General features: G+C 37.6%; 1 protein-coding gene and 1 pseudogene across 7 annotated transcripts in view; one reads left to right on the top strand and one right to left on the bottom strand.

The window, feature by feature from the left end:
* The window catches only part of USP40 (ubiquitin specific peptidase 40), a 93,932-nt gene that overhangs the window by 14,814 nt on the left and 56,187 nt on the right, over window positions 1-22,931 (top strand). For all 7 annotated transcript variants that reach the window (XM_059928963.1, XM_059928968.1, XM_059928966.1 and 4 more), the window contains 5 exons: window positions 2,042-2,170; window positions 8,912-9,007; window positions 10,391-10,498; window positions 19,383-19,683; window positions 22,346-22,427. In XM_059928963.1, coding sequence (XP_059784946.1) covers window positions 2,042-2,170; window positions 8,912-9,007; window positions 10,391-10,498; window positions 19,383-19,683; window positions 22,346-22,427 — 716 coding nt within the window. The remainder of the gene's footprint in view (window positions 1-2,041; window positions 2,171-8,911; window positions 9,008-10,390; window positions 10,499-19,382; window positions 19,684-22,345; window positions 22,428-22,931) is intronic.
* On the bottom strand, window positions 12,068-12,217 carry LOC132369407 (small nucleolar RNA SNORA11; annotated as a pseudogene).

Genomic DNA, 22,931 nt, shown 5'->3' with positions numbered 1-22,931 from the left:
AATTACCATTCAGTAGTACATTCCTACTTGGATTTAGTTTACTTTAGATGCAAGAATGAATTACACATATAGAAAGTGAACAAGAAATTGGAATGTCACTAGTGTAGAATTTGTAATCCTTAAGACACGGGAAAGAAAAAGTTTTAAAAACAAATTAATGACATAATCTACTTACTTTATAAGCTATTTAGAAATATTTTCTATGTGATTGTATACATGCCAGATCAGAGTGATGAGACTGATGCATTTCTTACTACAAATCATTCTTTATATGTTTAAGTCCAGAACATTTATTAGCCAGCTGTTGAATTTCTATGTATAAAAGTAATCTTTTTTCTAAATGGTCTAAAATTCAGGTGGGGCTTTCTCTACTTCAAGCCTAATTACTGAGCTTTTTGGTTTTGTTATTATATTAATTTCCATTCAAAGCTTCTAACGTGTTGGCCCTGAGCCTGTTACTGGCACACATAGAATAAACAGGTTTTCCAGGGTACTTCCCCTGCTCCTATTTGCTGCCTGAAAAAAAAATGTTTTTTCGGAATAATTGAGTTAATTCTCTTTCTTTCTTCCCATCTTTATTGAGAAATTATTGACACACGTCACTGTGTGAGTGTAAGGTGTACAGGACGAGGGCTTGGTTTACACACATTAGGAAACGATTCCCACAGTACGTTTCGTTAGCATCCGTCACCTCAGAGAAGAATTTTTGTCCTTTCATAAAAAGTAGTTTGTCATGGGAGTTCCCTGGTGACCTAGTGGTTAGGATTCCTGGCTTTCACTGCCATGACCCGGGTTCAATCCCTGGTTGGGGAACTGAGATTCTGCAAGCTGCGCGGTGCAGCCAAAAAAAAAAAAAAAAGTAGTTTGTCACATGATTTTGACATATGTTGAAATAACAAAACTGAAAAAAGCAAAACAGCACTTACCTAAGAAATTCACAATAATTTTACTTTCTAATTTCTGTATTAATGAAAAAAATGATCATTTTGCACCTTTGTTTACATCTCTCTTGTTTTTTCCCTGAGCCAGACATGTTAAAAATGCTGCTTACTTAAAAAGTGCAGTTTAAGCAAATAAGTTCTTAAATAATTGGCACTCCCTCAAGTAGCATCCATATGCCAAGTATCTCTTAACCTAAAGTAGATTTTTTTAATGCCAGTGTAGGTGTTCATAATTACAGAGTACGTTACTTGTAGAAAAGATTGATCATAGAATTGATAAATCAAGAAAGAACCTGTTCGTTCCACTAAACTGCCTCTAAAGGAAACCAGCTAGTATTCATAACTGCTAAATTCCTGTTATGCAGAGGACTGAAGTGTCAGGAGGGGTGATCGATAGTAGATACAACTCTGACTTTGAGGTGCATGACAATCTAGTTAAAATATAGGACGAATTCAGCTGCTAAAGAGCACATTTATAAAGCAGCATAATAGGTTTAATACAAGATGGTTTTTTCTTGCCAAAACTCTGATAGGGTAGTGTGTGTTTTGTTATCACATGGGGTTACATGATTTTAGCCAAAGTACATAAAAATAGCATCTTGTTTGGAGATACATATATATATAATTATTATTTTTTTAAAATATTTATTTATTTGGCTACGTCAGGTCTTAGTTGCAGCTTGAGGGATCTTTTGTTGTGGTGTGCGGGCTTCTCTCTAGTTGTGGCGCACGGGCTTAGTTGCCCCGTGGCACGTGGGATCTTAGTTCCCCAACCAGGGATCGAACCTGCTTCTCCTGCATTGATTGGAAGGTGGATTCTTAACCACTGGACCACCAGGGAAGTCCCTGGATATATGTTTTTATGTTTAACTCAGAGGCAGAATTTGGCATAGTGTGATTGGTATTAGATCAACGATAGATAATTTTCCATCTAAGAATTAAGAATTTCAAAGCCGATTATTCAAATTTATCTTAATTTACCCTAAATAACAATAATAGTGAAGTTTCTTACTAACTTTAATAGTTGAAGTTTTTTCCCCCTTTGGTTATGTATCTTCTTATTTTATGTAAACTATCAATGTTTGTGCTCTTTCTTGTAGAGTGAATTAGATGACTTGGAATATATGTATGACCTCTTCTCAGTTATCATACACAAAGGTGGTTGCTACGGAGGACATTATCATGTGTATATTAAAGATGTCGATCATTTGGGAAACTGGCAGTTTCAAGTAAGTATAGAAATTAGATTAAAAGTATCTTTGCAACTTTTTCCTTTTCTAGTCCCATTATTTTGGTCAGGCTAATCTTTTGCCATTTATTATATATTCACTCTGTAGAAAACTTATAGGCACTGAAAGTTAATACAGATAGAGGTTTACATTTTTTGTTTCTAAATAATTTCACACTTACAGAAAAATAACCAGCATAGTACAAGCACCTCCTGTATACTCTTCACCTAGGTTCTCCGGTTGTTAAACATCTTGCCACATTTGTGCAGGCACATCCTCTGTATACAGACGCATGCACACACACACAGTTAACATTATCATTATCAGTGCTGACCACTAGAAATAAAGTTGAAGGCATTAGACCTCTTTACCCCTAAATAACTCAGTGTTTATCTCCTGAGAACCAGGACATTCTCTTACATAAGTGTAGGTCAAAATCAGGAACTTTAACACTGATATAATATTATTTATTATCTAATATATGTTTTATATTCGGATTTCACAGCGGCCTCGTCCAAATCCTTTAGAGCGTTTTCTTCCCCACTCTAGTATCAAGCCCAGGATCATGCATTAGATTTAGTTAGCATATGTCTTAAGTCTCCTTTAATCAGTAACCATTCCTCAGCTTTTCTTTCTTTCATGGCACCAACCAAAGATTTTCCTCCTATATTGTCTTCCAGAACTTTTATAGTTTTGCCTTTTACAGTTGAAACTTCAGTCTTCCTGGAATGCTTTGCTGTGAATGTTGTGATGTTGTTTTTCCATCTGGGTACCCAGTTGCCCATTACCATTTATTGAATGATCCATTCTTTCCCCACCAGTTTACAATGCCAGTTCTGTTATATCAGTTGTTTTCTTACATTTGAGTCCATTTTGGGGCTCTGTATTCTGTTTTTGTTGTTGTTGTTATTGTTCTTTTTTTCTATTCCTAGGCAAATACCACATTGTTAATTTCTGTAGCTTTATACTGTGTTATGATAACTGGTAGGGCAAGTCTCCCTATGTGTTATTATTCTTCAGGAGTGTTTTGCCTGTCTTGGATTTTAATGCTTTTCTGAACATTTCTAGAATCACCTTGTCAATATTCTCACACATACACACACGTAAAAGTAGTGGCATTTTGTATCTACATGTGTAAACAAGATACATCTTTTTGGTTTTTAGAGCTTCTTTAATGTCTTCTAAAAAAGTTTCATAATTTTCTCTAGAAGAGAAAGCACTAATTGGGAATCTACTTCCAGTTATTTACAGTGGGAAAAATTATAATCTATTACACACCAGCACCAAACTCTCAGCCACTTTTCTAAAATGTAACTAAAACACTGGTAAGTTCCAACCCATCATGTTAGGATGTTGAATGCTTAAAACCTATCTTCAAGAGTGTCAAACAGTTAATATCGTTGTGAATGAAAAATTGCTCCACATGTAGTAACGTGGCTTCTCTGAGTGCCAGCAGTATAGAAGATGCTGTGTTCCCTTTGTTGACATTCAGTTTGCCTTTCAGAACATCTACCTGTGTTTCTGATGCTCTATCAGTTGTACTTAGAATGTACTGAGAGATAACGTATGTTTTGTAAAGTTTGGGTATTTAAAGTCTAACTGTTCTAGTGGGAAAATGTTGATCAGGGAGGTGTTCTGTGGGGCTATGTCTATACTGTATTTTTTGGACTATTTGTGGCTGGTGTATTGAAGTACAGTTATCTTTAGTACATTGATTTTATAATCAACCATCTTGCTAAACCCTCTTATGTTGTAGACATTTTTGGAAAAAGACAGTTTTGTTTCACTCTTTCCAGTCCTTAACCTTCCATTTCTTTTATTTCTACAACTGGGTTTATCCAATTCTGGGTTGAGAAAGCCATACAAGCATCTCTCAAATGCTTGTGCCATATTTGCCAAGACACTAGCTTGTTTGGGCACATGCCAGTCAGATGGAGTGAAGCACTTCTTATCCTCCTCTGGTCTAATTCTGCTCTCCATGTTTCTATCCTTCGTTGCTGATTCTTAACCTGTTGCCTTCCTTCACTCGGCTGTCTTACACTCGCAGGGTCCCGTAGTAGTGAACCTTACTCTCTAGGGCACCCCCAGCCCTTTCAAACAATTATTTTAACTTTATTTCATTCTCTCTAAAAGATGAAGTTGAAGCCTTTTATTAGATTCTCATAGAAACTTGCGAACAGGTCTAATAAATAGTTATGATGTTGTTCATTTATTTTTTTCTCTTTGCCTTTTCCACTGTAGTTCTTGGTTTTTTCCTTCCATTTATGCTTCCATTTGTGGCAGCCTTTTTTTCCGATGTTGCCCTGTCTCTCTTCAGCCTTAGAAAGTGCTCCTGCCCTCCATGTCAGTTCCGCTTCCGCCTCAGGAGTGTGTCTCTGCTTGCCTCCATGCTGGCTGCAGACATTTCTTCAATTTTGCTCAGCCATTGTCAGATTTCAGGCACTTCTCTGGCTGGTGGGATTTATCCTCAGTATTTTGAGGCATAAAATATTTATTTACAGTTTCCTATTTAAGTTTATCATTGACGTCATGCACAGAGGTAGCTTCACACTCTGTGGTGAGGTAGCGTGGCTCAAAAGTAATGATTGTTTTCTTCATGTCTTCCTTTTGGTTTGTGCTTCCTTGAACTTCTCTGCAATTTTGTGTTCATTTCTTTGGAAATGATCAGCAGCGTCAAGCTCTTCTCCCGGTTCCGTTACGTAACTCGAGAGGGCAGGCAGGCGTTCTTTCATTTGGTTTTGCCCTCTGCACTGCTTCTCTGGTCTTGAACCTCTGGTACTTTAGCAAGGTCTTCCTCGGGGCTTAAAGAACAATCAGAAGATTGCTTTCTGTTTGTGCTTGTGTATTTCCTTATTCATGGCCTCTATGAAGCATCCCATATTTTTTTTTTTTTTTTAAATTCTGCTCTTTAAGAATCACAAGCTTTGTGGTGTTCACATACTGATGAGTGCTTTAAGAATTTCAACTTCAGTAGGTACACCTGCTGGACACTGCTTGTCTCTCTACTACCATTATCCTGAGAGATCTCTTATGCCTAGAGACAAAGGATTCCAGATACTCTAAACATAGTCAGGTATTGTTTTTTTCTGCTTATAGTTTAGCAGTTTCTTCTTCCCTTTCAAGGAGCTGTCTGCAAGGAACAAGTTTCATGACCAACCCCACATAATGTTCCCTGGGTGAAAGCCAACATCTCAGTCTCTCTCAGCCTAAGTAGAAGATGATCTCTTGCCTCTTGCCTGGAGGTCATTAACTATTCAAAATGTGGCTCTCGATCCGGTGTAAAGAGGAGCCTGACCTATGCCTTCCAAAGTGGGGTCTTTTGCTTCGCTGATGGTTGACATCACTTCAGACATCATCTTGCACATTTGAGGATGTGGGACAAAGAAGCTTTACAGCAGCTCCCAGTAGGCAGCCCTGGGACTGGTGCCTCCTGGACGAGCCTGTCCCCACAAGGCCAAGGTCGGCCACTGGCAGAGGGCAGGAGGACGAGGCCCAGCCCACGTGCCGCCTGCACCAGTGTGTCGCATCCTAGGCAATGCCGGCCTGCGTCTCCCCTCCTACCATTTCTAAATCTCTTGTTCCTTAGCCATAAATGGCTTTAAACATGTTAAACATACTATTTTATTATTCTCTGTCTGATAATTGCAGTATCTGAAGACTTTGTGGGTCTTTGGATAGCTGCTGATTCTGTTTCCTTATGATTTTGTTATTTTAGACTGTGGGCTTGGTTGGCTGGTTGGTTTTTTAAGAACACGGTGTAGGAGTAATTTGAAGCCCGAGTTAAAAGTACCTTCTTCCATGAAAGATGTGTATTTGTCTCTACCACATGCCTGGGGTCACCTCCAACCTTTAATACCTTTAAAATAAGATCTAGACTTGGTGGTTCTAGAGCCATACAACTAATGTGAATTTGGGCCACAAACCCACATGAAGACCTACTTGTGATTACAGATTATTAGAGGAAATGTTTTTCCACCTTCATATAGTATCAAGGTCAAAACAAGCAAGTTTCTCATTGTCCTTTTTGTGGGGTGGATTTTTTTGGTAGGTCATGCTTATATTGATAGCGTAGTCCTTTCAGGTTTCTAGCTTTCCGCTGGAATCTATCTTTGTGGTATAATAAAAAATATATACTTGGTCCTTGTCCCAGGTCCCTGGCACAGAGCTCCTTGAAATTTCCTGAGTGATAGGCATGATGTCTTTTCTTGTTCATAATGAACCCCTTTCAACTATACCTGAGTTTATGCTAATGAGGTTACCTGTGGGGTGAGGGCTGGTCAGCAGAGAAACCAACCACATGATTAGAGGGTTGGAACATTCAGACCCACCGCCTCACCCAGGGAGGGACAGGGGCTGGAGATTGAGTTTGGTCACCAAGGGCCAGCGATTTAATCAATCATGCCTGCATAATGAAACTTTGATTAACACTCTGAAAGAAGAGGACTAAGGGAGCTTCCAGGTTGGTGAATACATCCATGTGCAGCGAGGGTGGCCACCCCAACTCCACGCGGACAGAGGCTTCTGCACTGGGGACCCTCCCCAGCCTTGCCCTGTGTACCTTCATCTGGCTGTTCATTTGTATCCTTTGTAATAAACTCTAGTCCTGAGTATAAGTTCCTAAGTTCTAGGAGCTGTTCCAGGAAATTATCAAACATGAAGTGGAGCTTGTAGAATTTGTAATCAGCCAGGCAGGAGTGCAGGTAGCCTGGGAACCCCATTTGCAGCTGGTATCTGAAGTGGGGGCAGTCTCGTGGGACTTAGCAACATTAGTGTCAGAATTGAATTGACGGACAGCCAGGTGGTGTCAAAGAATTGGAGAGCTGGTTGTTTAGAAAACCAGCCATTCGACTCCCCGCGTTGGGTAGGTCCTTATGCTTTGTCTCCCAGACCCTGTCCTGCATGAGCATCAAGGTGGAAGCTGTGTGTCAGCAAGGCTGGGCAGCTGGAGAGCTCAACTCTGGATTTCTTCCCTGGATTCCCATGTCACTTGTTCTCTGAGGATTTTCCCGATGTTCTCTTGCTAGTTCAGCATGTGTTTAAAAAGATATTTTCTGTTGTTGTGTTGTGTTTTACTTTATCCAGCATTTTTAGTAATTTTACAGCAGGATGGTTGTATTTCATCTGCCTTATTCTTCTATATTTCTTTATTATTTTTGTCTTATGTTAACTATTTAGGTCTATTTGTGTTTATGATTTTAAGCCAGTTTAAAATACGTTTGCAAGACGCCATGTATGAAAAAAAATGAATAAAAATACCTTATCAGGAGAATTTTGACATGTTTCCAAGTAACTTCATAAGATGGGGTGAAAACTTGGGTGATCAGAAAATAGGAGAGAGGGACTTCCCTGGTGGCGCAGTGGTTAAGAATCTGCCTGCCAGTGCAGGGGACACAGGTTCAAGCTCTGGTCCAGGAAGATCCCACATGCCACGGAGCAACTAAGCCCATGTGCCACCACTGCTGAGCCCGCGTGCCACAGCTACTGAAGCCTGCGCGCCTAGAGCCCGTGCTCCACAATAAGAGAAGCCACCGCAATGAGAAGCCTGCACACCTCAACGAAGAGTAGCCCCTGCTCGCCGCAACTAGAGAAAGCCTGCACGCATTAACGAAGACCCAACGCAGCCAAAAATAAATAAATAAATAAATAATTTATAAAAAAGAAAATAGGGAATGTTTAAGCTGAGCTTGCAGAGGTTGATAGGATTTTGTTAGGCCAACATAAGTGAGTGAGAATAAATTGGGTGGAGACCAGAAAATATTTTGAACTGAATGATAATGAAAACACAACATATCAAAATTGTAGGATGCAGCTAAAGTAGTGCTTAGTGGGAAAATGTTGGAACCCGCTGTGTGTATTGTGCTAGAAGCTTTCCTTCACAATCCCAATTTACAGATAATGCCAGAGGGATTAGGTAATTTGTCCAGGATTATTCAACCACAGTTGAAATTTAAAGCCAGGCTGCCTGATTCAAAAGCATATACAAATGATTATGATGTTTTTATCATCATTTCTCCATCTTGAAACCTCCGTGGCACAAACGCTCCTATTTCATTAACTGCTTTTTAAGGAATTAGTGATAGAAACTTTTTTTCTTTCTTTTATTTGCATTTATTTTTTGTGGCATTTACTCCTGGGCCATAAGTTTTTGTTTCTTCAGTTTCTTCTGGTATATCTTTTTCTTCGGGGCAACCTCCCCTTCTGGTTTAGGAACAATCTGTTCTTTTTCAGTAAGGATCATCTCAATGTGGCAGGGACAGCTCACGTATGGGTTGATCCGACCATGAGCTCTGTCAGTCCTGCGCCGCATCTTGTGGGCTTTGTTCACCTGGATGTGCTCAATGACCAGAGAATCTACAGCTAAGCCCTTAAGTTCAGCATTACTCTGAATTTTTGAGCATGTGCAGTAAAAATTCAACACTCTTTTTGGGTCACTGACCCTGCATCCAGCCCCACTGTTTGGCCTGGGCACACCTACCGACTCCACCACAGTAACGACGGAATGGCACACACTGCTTTTTTAAAGTGACGTCCTTCAGATACTTGGTGGCTTTTCGGATACACATATCCTTAATGGCCTGGGCAGTTTCATGAGTGTTCTTAAAGTGAACACGAAGATTTGAACCTCTTGACTTGCATGATTTTGTGGGGTTTTCTGGGTCAGGTGAATAGTGAACCATTTTTAGAGGTCACCTCAGGCCGCTTACCAGGAAAGCGAAACTTTTTTATTGTTTTCTTTATTAGGAGGACAAAAGTAATCCAGATGTGAATTTGGAAGATCTTCAGAATGAAGAAGAGATTGATGATCCATTGATGATTCTAAAAGCAGTCTTATTACAGGTAGAGAGAGAGAGTGTATGTTTATATTTGTGTGTGTATATCAGGTATATGATTCAGTTGGTAGAAGTGATATTGTGACTATTCATAGTCTTTTTCTTTTGGGAAATTCTCTATGTCTATTTAAAAAAATTTTTTTATTGGAGACTTTTGGTTATAAAAGGAATACATATGAATAGTAGAAAATTTGAGGGGAAAAAATTAGAAAGTATGTAAAGAAACAAAGTTTAAATAAACCAAATGTCTGGTCATTGTTAACACTTTGATATATATTCTTTGCATTCTATTTCCTTTGTGTTTATATACATATATTAGGATTGGGTTACAAGTTTTTTGTGATATTGTTATTTTAAATAGAATTGGGATTTACTTTACATACGATTTTGGAATTTACTGTTTTCCCATATTATCCTTTTAATGTCCATAGGACCTGAAGTTATGTCCCCTTTTTCATTCCCAATATTGATAACATCTCACGTATATGACTTTTAATGTTTGCTTCGTACCCTGTTGTAAAGATGGTAGTCTCTTTTCATTTATTCATTCAGTCTTAATAAACAGTTTTTTTCTCAATTTCTTACTAGGGGCTTAGGTTGAGTATTGGTCTATGGCCACTATATTAGTCTACTAGGATTGCCATAACAAAATCCCACAGACCGGGTGTCTAACGTAACAGAAATTTATTTTCTCATAGTGCTGGAGGCTGGAAGTCCAGATCAAGGTGTCGGCAGGTTTGGTCTCTTCTGAGGCCTCTCTCCTTGGCTTGCGGATGGTTGCCTTCTTGCTGCTTTCTCACATGGCCTTTTCTATGTGCATGCACATCCCTGTGTCTTTGTGTGTCCAAATTTCCTCTTCTTATAAGGACACCAGTCAGATTGGATAAGGGCCCACCCTAAAGGCCTCATTTTAACTTAATCACTTCTTTAAAGTCCCTATCCAAACATAGTCACAGTTGAAATTTTGAGGGTTAGGAATTCAGCATATGAAGGGGCACATTTCAGCCCATAATTGTCACTTCTTACCCCCTTTTAGAACTTGGTTATACTTCAAAACATTCAGAAGAGACATTAGTCTTTTTGCACTAAAGTATTTCTTCTAAAAATCCCACATAATATCAGGAATTTACCAAACCTCGGAATACTCTTTGGATATTGCTCTTGAAATGTTTAAACTTTGCCACATGGAAAGTGGCAAAATTCAAGTTTTCTAAACTTAGGCTTAATCTATTTTTTAAAAAACTTTTTATTTTGAAACAATTATGGTTAATGCACTTACATGTTTGCTGTTACAGGCACATTTATTAATCCTGTTGGTTCCATTGAACTCATAAGTGTTGAGGTTATATCTTATCAGATTTTCTTAAATGACTTTCTTTTCTTTCATAAGGAGGAGAGTAATCTAATTCCTGTTGATCAGCTGGGCCAGAAACTCTTGAAAAAGATAGGAATATCTTGGAATAAGAAGTACAGAAAACAGTATGGACCACTGCGAAAGGTAATACATGACATCCTTATAAGAAGTCCTATTCCCAGGAAATTTTATTATGATTTTGGCAACATGAATTTCTTGTGGTTTGGGGAAGGAAATTTGGGGAAGGAAATTTAAATTAGACGGAAATACAATTAGTATTTTTGTTTAATGGTTAGAATTCAGTTAATTAAGTAATTTATAGAATCAAGAAGTAAGCAAAAAAAGAATAGAGGAGGGGCTTCTAATCACAACAGCAAAAAATGTCACAAAGTTCATATCCTAAAGCTTATCATCTTATTTATAGAAACGTCTTCAGGTATTCACCCAAATTTCACTTTTATCTTTCTTTGACACACAGTTCTACTAAACTTGGCAATCTGGTTTCCTAGGCTGTAAGGTTAGGTGCAAAAACTGGTACTGCCAGACTTGGGAGACAAAAACTTGACTAAAAACAAACAAAGCAACAGAACAGTTAGTCAATATTTTGGAGCTATTTCTTGTAGAAGCAAAGAGTGTACACAATATAGACTGTGTTTAAGTTCATCTTTTAATTAGACCACAGTTCATAAATGAAGTTAATGACCATGAGTTCATAGATAGTCTTAGGTTTTCATTTAAAATGATTGGATCAGTGTTTCAATATTTTACTGTTAAGTATGTTATCAGCTGTGCAGGGACTTTTTTGTCTTGTTTTGTTTTTAAATAAAAATATCCTTCATAAGTTTGAGGAAGTTAGCTTGTATTTACAGTTGACTGATAGTTTTATCTCTTTTTTTCTTTGAGGTTAATTTGTGCCTTTATTTGCCAGTATAACTTAACTACAATGGCTTGCAAACTTTTTTGACCTAAAAAATGCATCTTACATCACAATCCAACCAACACACACGTATATAACTTGTATACATACGTGTATAACTGAAATGAGTTTTGCCAAAAATACCTATCCTAACACTGAATGTTCTTTTTTCTAAGACTTTTTTTTGAGTAGTTTTAGGTTTACAACAAAATTAACAAGAAGGTACAGAAATTTCCCATATACCCCCTTCCCACGTACATGCGTAGGTGTTATCAATATCACTCATCAGGGTGGTGTGTTTTTTTTTTTTTCCCTAAACCTAGGATGAACTACATTGACACATCATAATTGCCAAAGTCCACAGTTCACCTAAGGTTCATTCTAATGAAGTAGATAATATGGTACATTCTGTAGGTTTAGATGAAAGTATACTGACATATATCCATTGTTATGATGTCATACGAAGTATTTTCACTGCGCTAAACAACTGGACTCTGTGTATACATCACCCCTCTCCCCCAGACTCCTGGCAACCACTGATCTTTTTATTGTCTCCATAGTTTTGCCTTTTCCAGAATGGCATGTAGTTTGAACCTATCTCTTTCTTTCTTTTTTTTTTTCTCTTGAAAAGAGAGGTTCAAAGCCTTTATATTTATGAGACCACTCATGGCCCACCCATTCATGGGCTGGATGGGCTCTAAGTGGCAGGACTTCCCCACTAAATACTGCAGCTTTTCTTCCAGTATTGAACTCTGTCCCACTGGTCTTACGCAGCAGCCACTGAAGTGCAGGAGGACACATGTAGAGTATTTGTTCACAGGAAGGCCAAAAGTCTTATGCCCGTTAGCACAATGAACCCAGATTCCTTTCGGGTGTGATATAAGCAGCTGATAGTTTTATCTTGAATAGAGGTTGGATTTTATCAAATGCTGTTTTGTGTACATTTATCAACGTGATCACATGGCTTTTCTCTTTTATTCTGTTAATGTGGTGAATTCTGTTGACTGACCTTTTCAATGTTAGAGCAAATCTTACATTTCTGGGATAAAGCACACTTGGTCATGATATACTTGTGTGTATTGCTATATACATTTGGCTCATATTTCACTAAGGGTTTTGTGTCTATGAGAGATATGGGTCTTTAGTTTTTTTTTTTCTGTAATATCTTTGTCAGGTTTTAGTATCAGGGTTATGCAGGACTCAAAAGAAGTTAGGAAATATTCCCTTTTTTATATTCTTGGAAAGGATTTCTCTGAGATAGATTGTTATTTCTTTCTTAAATGTTTGGTGAAGCTAGTTAGACCTGGAATTTTTTTATGATAAGGTTTTTAAATTATAGTTTTAATTTCTTTATTTGTAGAGTTGTTTTAGATTTTTTATTTACTTCTTGCATTCTTTTGGAAAATTATATTTTTTAAAGAATTTGTCCTTTTATCTATGGTGTCAAATTTATTGGCATGAAGTTATTCAAAATGTCTCATGTTATCTTTTCTAGTGTCTGTAGGACCTAAATTTCTTCTTTTTCATTCCTGATATTAATAATTTGTGTTTGCTTACTTTTGTTTTTCGTAAGTCTTGCTTAGGGCTTATCAAGTTTATTAAGCTTTTCAAAAAACAACTTTTTTGCCTTTGTTGATTTTTCTCTACTAATCTGTTTTCTACTTCATTGATTTCTGCTCTTGTTTTTAATTATTTCCTTCCTTTTACCTTTGGGATTTAATTTAATCATCTTTTTCTAGCTTCTTGGGTTGGTATCTCAGTTGTTTTTTAAACCTGCCTTTTAATTCATGCTTTTAAATCTATAATTTCCTTCTTAGCGCTAATTAAGCTGTAGCTAAATTTGACAGGTTATCGTTATCTTTCAATTAAAAATATTTTGTAATTTTTCCTTCTGATTCTTTTATTGACCCATGAGGTTTTTGGAGGTGGATAGCTTAATTTCCAAATATTTGGGGAATTTCTAGTTATCTTTTTGTTACATCTGTAAATTGATGTCTAATTCCGTTTTACTCTGAAAACATGCTCTCTATGATTTCACTTCTTTTGAATTTTTTGAGACTTGTTTCATGCCTCAGGATATGGTCTGTCTTGCTGAATGTTTCTATTCACCAGTAAAGTTATTAATTTTCTGCAGTTGTTGGGTATAGTGTTTCATAAATGTCAGCTAGGTCAAATTGGTTAATAGCATTCTCTATTTCATCCCTATTCTTAACTAATTTTTCTGTCTTTCTGTTGTATCAGTTACTGAGAGAGTAGATTTAAATCTCCAACTGTAATTGTACCTTTGCCCTTTCGTCCTTTTACTGTGGACAGTTTTGCTTCATGTATCTTGAAGATACATTATTAGTTGCATACACACTTTGGATTGTTAGTGGCCTTTTGACATAAGCCCTTCCTTTATCTCTGCTAATAGTCCTTACCTTCACATCTGCCTTATCTGGGATTAATGTCACATACAAGCTTTCTAATGCACGTGTGTCTCTTGTAAACAGTATGAAGTTGGTTCTTGTTTATTTTGGAAAATTGTGATTTTTAAGGAATTTGTTCTCAAAGTGTCAAATTTCTTAGTATAAAGTTGTTTGAAATATTACCATATTATCCTTTTAATTTCTGTAGGACCTGTAGGACCCTATTTCATTTCTGATATTGGTAATTTGTGTTTTTTAGCTTTCTTTTGCATCAGTCTTGCTAGGGATTTATCAAGATTATTGTACTTTTCTTTTTTAAAAATAATTAATTAATTAATTAATTAAACTTTTGGCTGTGTTAGGTCTTTGTTGCTGCACGCGGGCTTTCTAGTTGCGGCGAGCAGGGGCTACTCTTTGTCGCAGTGCACAGACTTCTTATTGCAGTGGCTTCTCTTGTGGAGCATGGGCTGTAGGCGCACAGGCTTCAGTAGTTGTTGCACGTGGGCTCAGTAGTTGTGGCTCGTGGGCTCTAGAGCGCAGACTCAGTAGTTGTGGCGCATGGGCTTAGTTGCTCCATGGCATGTGGGATCTTCCCAGACCAGGGCTCGAACCCGTGTCCCCTGCATTGGCAGGCGGATTCTTAAACACTGCACCACCAGGGAAGTCCAAGGTTATTAAACTTTTCAAAGAAACAGCTTTGCATTTGTTGTTTTTCTCTATTGTTCATCTCTTTTCTATCAAATGATAGAGTTTGACAGTCTCTTCCTTTAAAGTAGAATGTTCAGTCCATTTTTTTTTATTAAATTTTAAAAAATTAATTTATTTAATTTATTTATTTTTGGCTGCATTGGGTCTTCTTTGCTGCATGTGGGCTTTCTCTAGTTGCAGTGAGCAGAGGTTGCTCTTTGTTGCAATGCATGGACTTCTCATTGCAGTGGCTTCTCTTGTTGGGGGGCAGAGGCTCTAGGCATGCGGGCTTCAGTAGTTGTGGTACGCGGGCTAGGTCGTTGTAGCTTGCGGGCTCTAGAGCGCAGGCTCAGTAGTTGTGGCGCACAGGCTTAGTTGCTCCGCGGCATGTGGGATCTTCCCGGACCAGGGATTGAACCCGTGTCCCCTGCATTGGCAGGCGGATTCTTAACCACCGCACCACCAGGGAAGACCCCATTTATTTTTATTTTTTATTTTTAAAAATATTTATTTATTTTTTTATTATCTTTGGCTGTGTTGGGTCTTCGTTTCTGTGCGAGGCTTTCTCTAGTTGTGGCAAGTGGGGGCCATTCTTCATCACGGTGCGCAGGCCTCTCACTATCACGGCCTCTCTTGTTGCGGAGCACAGGCTCCAGACGCGCAGGCTCAGCAGCTGTGGCTCACGGGCCTAGTTGCTCCTCGGCATGTGGGATCCTCCCAGACCAGGGCTTGAACCCGTGTCCCCTGCATTAGCAGGCAGATTCTCAACCACTGCGCCACCAGGGAAGCCCCCATTTTTTTTTAATGTATTAAATTGTGTGGTTGAGTTTGAATTTATCATGTAGCCATTTGTTTTTTATTTGCTTCCTCTGTCTTCCTTGCCTTTCTTTCTGTCTTTCTTACCTTTGGACTAATCAAGTAATTCTTAGTGTTGGATTTTTGTCTCCTCTGTTGACTTTTTAGCTGTACTACTTTAACTTTTTTATTCTAGGTATTACACTATATACATAAGTTAATATTATAAATTACAGACCAATAGTGTAACACTTCATGTACAAGGTAAGATGTATAAGGTACAGTAGTATAATTCCATTTCCCGACTTCCATCCTTTTCTGCTGTTGTCTTATATTTTACCATTATGTGTAAATTCACCGTGTGTGTATGTATGTATGTGTTTACTTTAAACATTTAAGCAACTTTTAAAGAAATTAATGAAAAAATCATGTTTTATTTTATCTATTCTGGTGTTCATTGCTCCTTCTTGCATGTCCAGGTTTGCATCTAATATCATTTCTCTTCAACCTAGAGAACTTCCTTTAGCATTTCTTGGGCATCCAGAACTGCTGGCAAAAATACTCTCAGCTTTTGTTTGTCTGAAGTTTTTATCTTGCATTCGTTTGTTTAAATGGTATTTTTGCTGGATATAGAATTCTTTTTTTCTTTTTAAAAATTATTTATTTTTGGTTGCGTTGTGTCTTCGTTGCTGCACACGGGCTTTCTCTAGTTGGGTCGAGTGGGGGCTACTCTTCGTCGTGGTGTGCGGGCTTCTCATTGCAATGGCTTCTCTTGTTGCGGAGCGCGGGCTCTAGGCATGCAAGCTTCAGTAGTTATGGCACATGGGCTTCAGTAGTTATGGCACATGGGCTCAGTAGTTGTGGATCGTGGGCTCTAGAGCACAGGCTCAGTAGTTGTGGTGCACGGGCTTACTTGCTCTGCAGCATGTGGGATCTTCCCGGACCAGGGATCGAACCCGTGTCCCCTGCATTGGCAGGCGGATTCTTAACCACTGCACCACCAGGGAAGTCCTGGATACAGAATTCTAGGTTAATAGCTTTTATTGGTTTTTTCAGCACTTTAAAGATGTCATTTTATTATGTTTTGGCTTCCTTTATTTTGGCTGAGAAGTCGGTGTTACTTAAATGTAATGTGTCTTTTTTTTCTGTCTACTTTTAAGATAATCTCTTTATCTTTGGTTTTTAGCAGTTTAATAACAGTGTGTCTCAGTATGGTGTTCTTTGTGTTTATTTACTTTGTATTTGCTAAGATTTTTTTTTACCTGTGGCTTGAAATCTTTCCTCAGTTTTGGCCATTATATTTTCAATTTGTTTTTATGCCCCATTATCTCTCTCTTCTTCAGAAATTACAGTTACATATATATTGGACCATTCAGTATTTTCTCACTGGTCTTAGATATTCTAGCAGGAGGGTTTTTTTTCCCCCTCACCCTCAATTTGGATAATTTCCATTGATCCGTCTTCATGTTCATTGATTCTTTCTCCTACTGTATCCAGTCTTTTAAGCCCAGCCAATGAATTAATGAATTTTTTCGTTTCAGATATTGTCTTATTCAGCTGTAGAATTTTTGCTTAGCTCTTATTTAAAGTGCCCATTTCTCTGCTGAAATTCCCCATTTGAACCTACTCTGTACATCCTTTCCTGTAAATTTACATATTTTGATAGCTGTTTACTCTTATAACATCTGGATTATTTCTGGGTCTGTATTTATTACCTTTTTTTTTCTCTTGTGAATTGACTGTGTCATTTCTTGGTTATGAATCACATTGTCCTATTTCTTCGCATGTCATATACTTTTATAGTGCCTACTGGACATTGTGGATGATGTGTTTTAGAGGCTGTGGATTATGTTATTGTTTTTTAGAAGGTTTATTTATTTATTATTTTTGGCTGCATTGGGGCTGCACGTGGGCTTTCTCTAGTTGTGGTGAGCGGGAGCTACTCTTCATTGTGGTGCGCAGGCTTCTTATTGCGGAGGCTTCTCTTGTTGCAGCATGGGCTCTAGGCGCGTGGACTCAGTAGCTGTGGCTCGTGGGCTCTAGAGCACAGGCTTAGTAGTTGTGGCTCATGGGCTCAGTTGCTCCGCGCCATGTGGGGTCTTCCCGGACCAGGGCTCGAACCCGTGTCCCCTGCATTGGCAGGCCGATTCTTAACCACTGCGCCACCAGGGAAGTCCTATGTTATTGTTTCTAAAGGGTTTTTCATTACATTCTAACAGGCCATTAAGTAACTTTGAATCATGTTGATCCTGTGGGAGCTTCATTTGGGGCTTTGGTAGGGTGGATGTGTTGCATTTAGCTGTTAGTCCTAGGGAGTAGCTGTTAGTCCTGGGGCCTGCATGGTCCTCCCTCTTAAGGCAGAGGTTAGCAAACATGGGGAAACTATGGCTTGCTGCCTTTTTTTGTACAGCCGCCAGGTAAGAACTGTCTTTATATTTTCAAACAGTTATCTTTAGAAAGGTGCTCAAGTTTGCCTCTTAGCCCACAAAGCCTAAAATATTTACTGTCTGGCCCTTTATAGAAAAGTTTGCCAATCCCTGACCTGAGACACAGCCCTTCTAGGATTTCAGTGGGAAGCCTGAGGTGTTTGTCATATGCCTCTAATTTGGCAGGACTTCAACTCCATGCTCTTTCTTTTTTTTTTCTAATCTATCTTAATTTATTAATCCATTCACAACATGTTTATTTAACTCTATGCTCTTTCTACCCAGCAGCAGGGTGCTAAAATCTCTACTCAGATCTTAAATCTCCCAGCTGTTGCTTTCTGCTCAGTTCCGTGGGTCTCAGGCTGTCCATGTACCATTCAAGACTCAGCCAAGGATTTGAGGAGGATTTGATAGAGATTTGGGGCTCCTTTATGGGATTTTTCTCTTTCACGTTCTAGGCTCTGTAGCATTCTCAAATTCTGTTTCCTTAGTCCAGTAAGACTCTTGCCCTTTGCTTGAACTCTCTTCCGCCATGCTCTGCTACAAACTGGGAAGTGGTGGGTTAATGCAGGACTCACCTAGCTTGTTTCCCTTTTGAAGGATTATGTCCCCCTCCACTTTAGGTCAGCTTTTGGTTACTCTCCAAACAATTGTTTTCATTATTTTGTCTAAAGTTTATAATTTTTAATCAGTGGGGTTAGTCCAATTAAAAGTTCTCTGCCATTACTGGAACCAGACTACACTGAAGTTTGAGGTTTAAAAGAGTTAATCCTCAACTATCAAACAAAGAAAAGATTCGCAATACAGAAAGTATTCATTACTCAGAGGTTTCAAATTATTATTTTATTGTACGTAAATTAGCTACAAAACTATATTGCCATCTGTTATACACAGTGTTAATAATGCCTTTGGGTCATATGCCCTATACCCTTTTGTTTGATTAGAGAGTATCCATTATCATAAATTCTTCCTTTCCAAGAAAAAATGAGAAAATCACCTTTCTGTGTTGATTGGTGATCTAAGCAAATGTTACAAATACCTCCCAAGTGATTTTCTCCATAAAGTAGTTTGTACTGAGAGAAAAGGAGGAGATACAAAGCCACATAGAGATTAGGGAATAAAAGAAGAGTAGAGCAGGGGATGGGGAGGTGGGATAGGCAATGGGGAGAGAAGTTTTTTTCTTCCTAATCCTTTAGGTAGAGGAACTTGAGAAATAATAGTCTTTGAGATTATGACTTAAGCCTTTCAGTGTTTTGATTTCCTGAGCTAGCCTGTCAGCTTCCGGGACAGACAACACTTAATTTAGTTAATGTAAGCTTATAATTATGACTATATCCCAACAGTTTGTCTGAGTCACCAGTTTTGAAATTATCTTCTGTGGTACTTCACTGTATAATTGCCTTTGTTTTGCGCTTTGTTTGGATTGCTTTAAACATTTCAAAAGTGTTTGTTCTATCTAATCTGTTTCAGTAAAGACTTTTTAAAAACAGCATTACGAGGTGTAATTAAAGTATTTTTAAGATTGTGTCATGGCAGCTTTCTCCCTTGATATAACTGTTAGACTATTTAACAGAAAGCACTCTGGTTTTTATTAAATGTTTTATTATGGCCCAAATGAAATTTTTTTTCCTCTTAGCTGGCTAGGCCAAAAAGTTGACATTAAAATATCTAATCACAAAAAAAAAAAAAAAAAAAAAAATATCTAATCACAGAAAAAGGAAGGTAAAGATTTTGTAATCATGTCAGTGGAATTTTTTTTCATTAACCTAATGTTTGTTTGTTTGTTTTCTGTATAGTTTTTACAGCTTCATTCTCAGATATTTCTGCTCAGTTCAGATGAAAGTACAGTTAGTCTATTGAAGGACTGTTCTCTCCAGGCTGAGTCTGATATACGAGGAAATGATCCACAACTTTTGAAGACACTTACTTCAGAGCCCCCAGGATTAAATGATAGACCCTCCTGTCCCCACTGGTTTGATATAAACGATTCCAGAGTCCAGCCAATCAAGGAAAAGGATATTGAACAGCAATTTCAGGGTAAAGAAAGTGCCTACATGTTGTTTTATCGGAAATCCCAGTTGCAGAGACCCCCTGAAGGTATGGAAAGATAAATGTCCCTATTTGTTTAAGTTGATCACTTTAAAAGATAAATATTGAATGTTATTTGAAAGTTTACCCTTTTAGAAGAAGGTTTACTCTTGAAACATTTTAAAATATTTTCAAGCTAACCATAAGAAATATACCAGAAGAAATTCAACATTCTGTCATTTTATAAAGATTATATATTTCTGGTTTTTTCCCCTGTAATAGTATGAGGCTGTAGTTAGATTTTCAAAATTACATTTTCTTGGATCACATCATGTTTTCTTGTTGTGTGGGCAGACATGATTGTCCTCTGCTCAGGCTTCTCTCTACAGTTTGGCCATGTGTTGTCTTTGAGTTGCAAGTGGCCTTGGTCTTATTTTCATGTGTTCTCTTTTATTTTCCTTTCTTTTTTCCTTTTCCTCAAGGTAATAAGTCTTTAAGCAGTTGAAATATCTCTGAAGCCCTCTGTTGAATCTTCTAAGAGAGTTCATACCATGGTGGAGGTTAAACACTGAGACCCACTGTGATAAATTTTTGAATTGAAGCTACTAACATGAATCAGTCTGTAAGACTTTATGTGATCACTTCCCAAAATTTATGCAAAAGTAAAAAATCCTAACTGGGAAAGCTCTGTAGATGGAGACGTATCTGTGATTAGAGATGAGGATACTGTCCCTAGAGAGTGAGCACAGTGATCGTTTTTGTGAAGAATAAGAATAAAGCAGTTACCGATTTGCAGATGAATCAAAGGAAATTAACTCTCTGGCTCTGAAACAATTACATAACTGTTCTGTTGACCAGAAGGGGCTTTGCTTTTTTCTGAGGGGAAAAAATGTGGTAATCGTTCCGATAAAAATACTGGGGAGCTGAATTCACAGTTATAGAAATATATATCAATTTCTTCAGATGACGTATTGTCCTTTTCACTGAATTGAACTTTAGTGTGTACATGATTGGAATATGTACTGACAATTTTCCAGTTAGCTTAAGATTTGAATGAAGGTCTAACCAAAATCTTGATGGACTTTTTTGGGGGATGAATGGATGGAACTTGACAAAACGATTCTAAAATTTATCTAGGAAGATAAATTAATGAAAATTGAAGAAGGAACTACTCAAAGAAAATTTACTGTATCAATATAAACATGTTTATAGTGCTGTAGCAATTAAGACAGTGTAGTGCTAGTGCAAAGAGGTGGACAGATCATTGAGCAGTAAGCCCAGAAGTTGATCTAAGTATTTTTAAGATTTTAATCCATGAAAAGGTAGCTTTTCAGATAAATAGGGGAAAAATGAATTAATAAATACAACTGAGAAGTTGGTTAGTTGCTAATCACTTGAATTAGCAGTTAGTACAGTCAAGTGATTATATTTATCACTTGCATGAAATTATAGTTCCTTTAATGTTTATGTAAAAAAGGGGCCTTAAAATGTATAAAATATAAATATTTTTCTGCTCTTAAGGTAGAGAAGACCTTTCTAAGCATAAAAGCAATGAAAAAAAAATTGAGGAAAAGTGATATAAACCTTATTACATAATACCAAAAGGCAAATGACAAGCTAGTGGAAAAAAGCAAAATATATGACAAATTTATTTCCCCTATCTATAGCGTGCTCTTACATTTATTCCATTGTGCTCAGTAGTAAATTGGGAAAAGGATATAAATAACTAATGTACAAAAGAAGAAATAAGAACAACCAATAAACTGCAAAAAAAAAATATTCCATCTGGCCTGTAACCAAAAAACATGAATCATAACAGCAATGAACGACAACCTTTTTCCTACCAAATCAAATATTTCTATTAAGCTGGTTCTCAACAGTTGGCACTACCTCTATATTTGGTATGTATGTAAAGTAATACAACCAATTTGGTTGTATGTACTTAAAAACCTTAAACCAATAATTGTACTTCCACAAATTTGTCTTGAAATAATCAGGACTGTGTATACCTATTTATGTTCAAAGATGTTTGCTACCCCCGTTATTTTATAGTAATGACTAACAGAAAATCACCTAAATGTCTACCAGAAAAGGATTGGTTAGATTAATTATGCTATTTATAGAATGGGCTACTATGCAATCATTTAAAGATTTGGAAAAATATTCACAACATATGAAATGAAAAAGCAACTTACATGTTTGTTGACTATACTCCCAGTTGCTCTAAATAAGCGTGGTGTGGGTGTGTGTGTGTGTGTGTGTGTGTGTGTGTGTGTGTGTGTGTATGTGTATGTATAGACACATTGTGTAGAATAGAAAAAAGACCAGAAGTATATAGATCACATTTTAGCAGTATTCCCTAGGAGTGGGATTATAGGTAATATTTATTTATTTTACATTTAAAAAAATCATTTCCAGAACTTTCACAGTGACCAATTATTACATTTGTTATCAAGAAGAAAACAGCAGGTGTTCTTTTTAAAAAGTATATTTAAAAAGAGTTGAAGAAATGGAATTCTCTAGCTTGGCTTAAAGAACTGTTTACCTTTCATATGTTTTAATGTTTTCAATTTGCAGATGGGAAAACTGAGATCCAGAGAAAATTCACGTTCACACAGGCAGTAGAAGCTTTCCTAGCTCCCAGCGCGGTCCTTTCTAGTTTTCTGTGCTACCTCTTCAGCAACCAGTTTTTATGTAGTCAGCACAAGTTAACGGAAAATTTTGTTCACAGCTCGAGCTAACCCAAGATACAGGGTTCCATGTCATTTGCTGAATGAAATGGATGCAGCCAACATCGAACTACACGTAAAAAGGTAATTTTAAATTACTTTTAGAGTTTGAATAGTTTTTCTGGAGAATGAGCCTCTAATTTAGGTCTTAAGTATTCAGTAATGAAAATTAAAGAGGAAAAAAGTCAACTGTTTAATGCCCGTGTCTTTTTATTAGCTGCTGAATTTTTATACTGAGAGTATCTTTTACTTTGAAATTACCCAGTGAGAGTGAATGAAATAATGACACTTAAATGGCCATCGCTAAGTAGAGATTGAAGCCTAAGAAAACTAGAGAAATCTGTGAGCACGTAGTTGTGCTGAATGAATTGTGTCCTGGCCTGTCAGGTTATTCCCTCGGCACAGACAGAGCCCATTGTGAAAATTCCCCCTCATGTGTTAAGTGGTTTGTGAAGAACTGGCCCGTAGTGACAGCAGAGCAGCGGTGGGCAAAGGGGAGGAGATGTGGAGTCTACAGACTGTTTGGCTTAATGTCAGTCTTGGGCAAAACCCTACAGTGGATTACTAAAGGGACGGTTTGTGAGAATT

The sequence above is a fragment of the Balaenoptera ricei genome, chromosome 7, assembly GCF_028023285.1.
Source record: "Balaenoptera ricei isolate mBalRic1 chromosome 7, mBalRic1.hap2, whole genome shotgun sequence".
Lineage (NCBI taxonomy): Eukaryota > Metazoa > Chordata > Mammalia > Artiodactyla > Balaenopteridae > Balaenoptera > Balaenoptera ricei.
The sequence above is the reverse complement of the archived record's forward strand: the minus strand, read 5'-3'. Positions and strand labels throughout refer to the sequence as shown.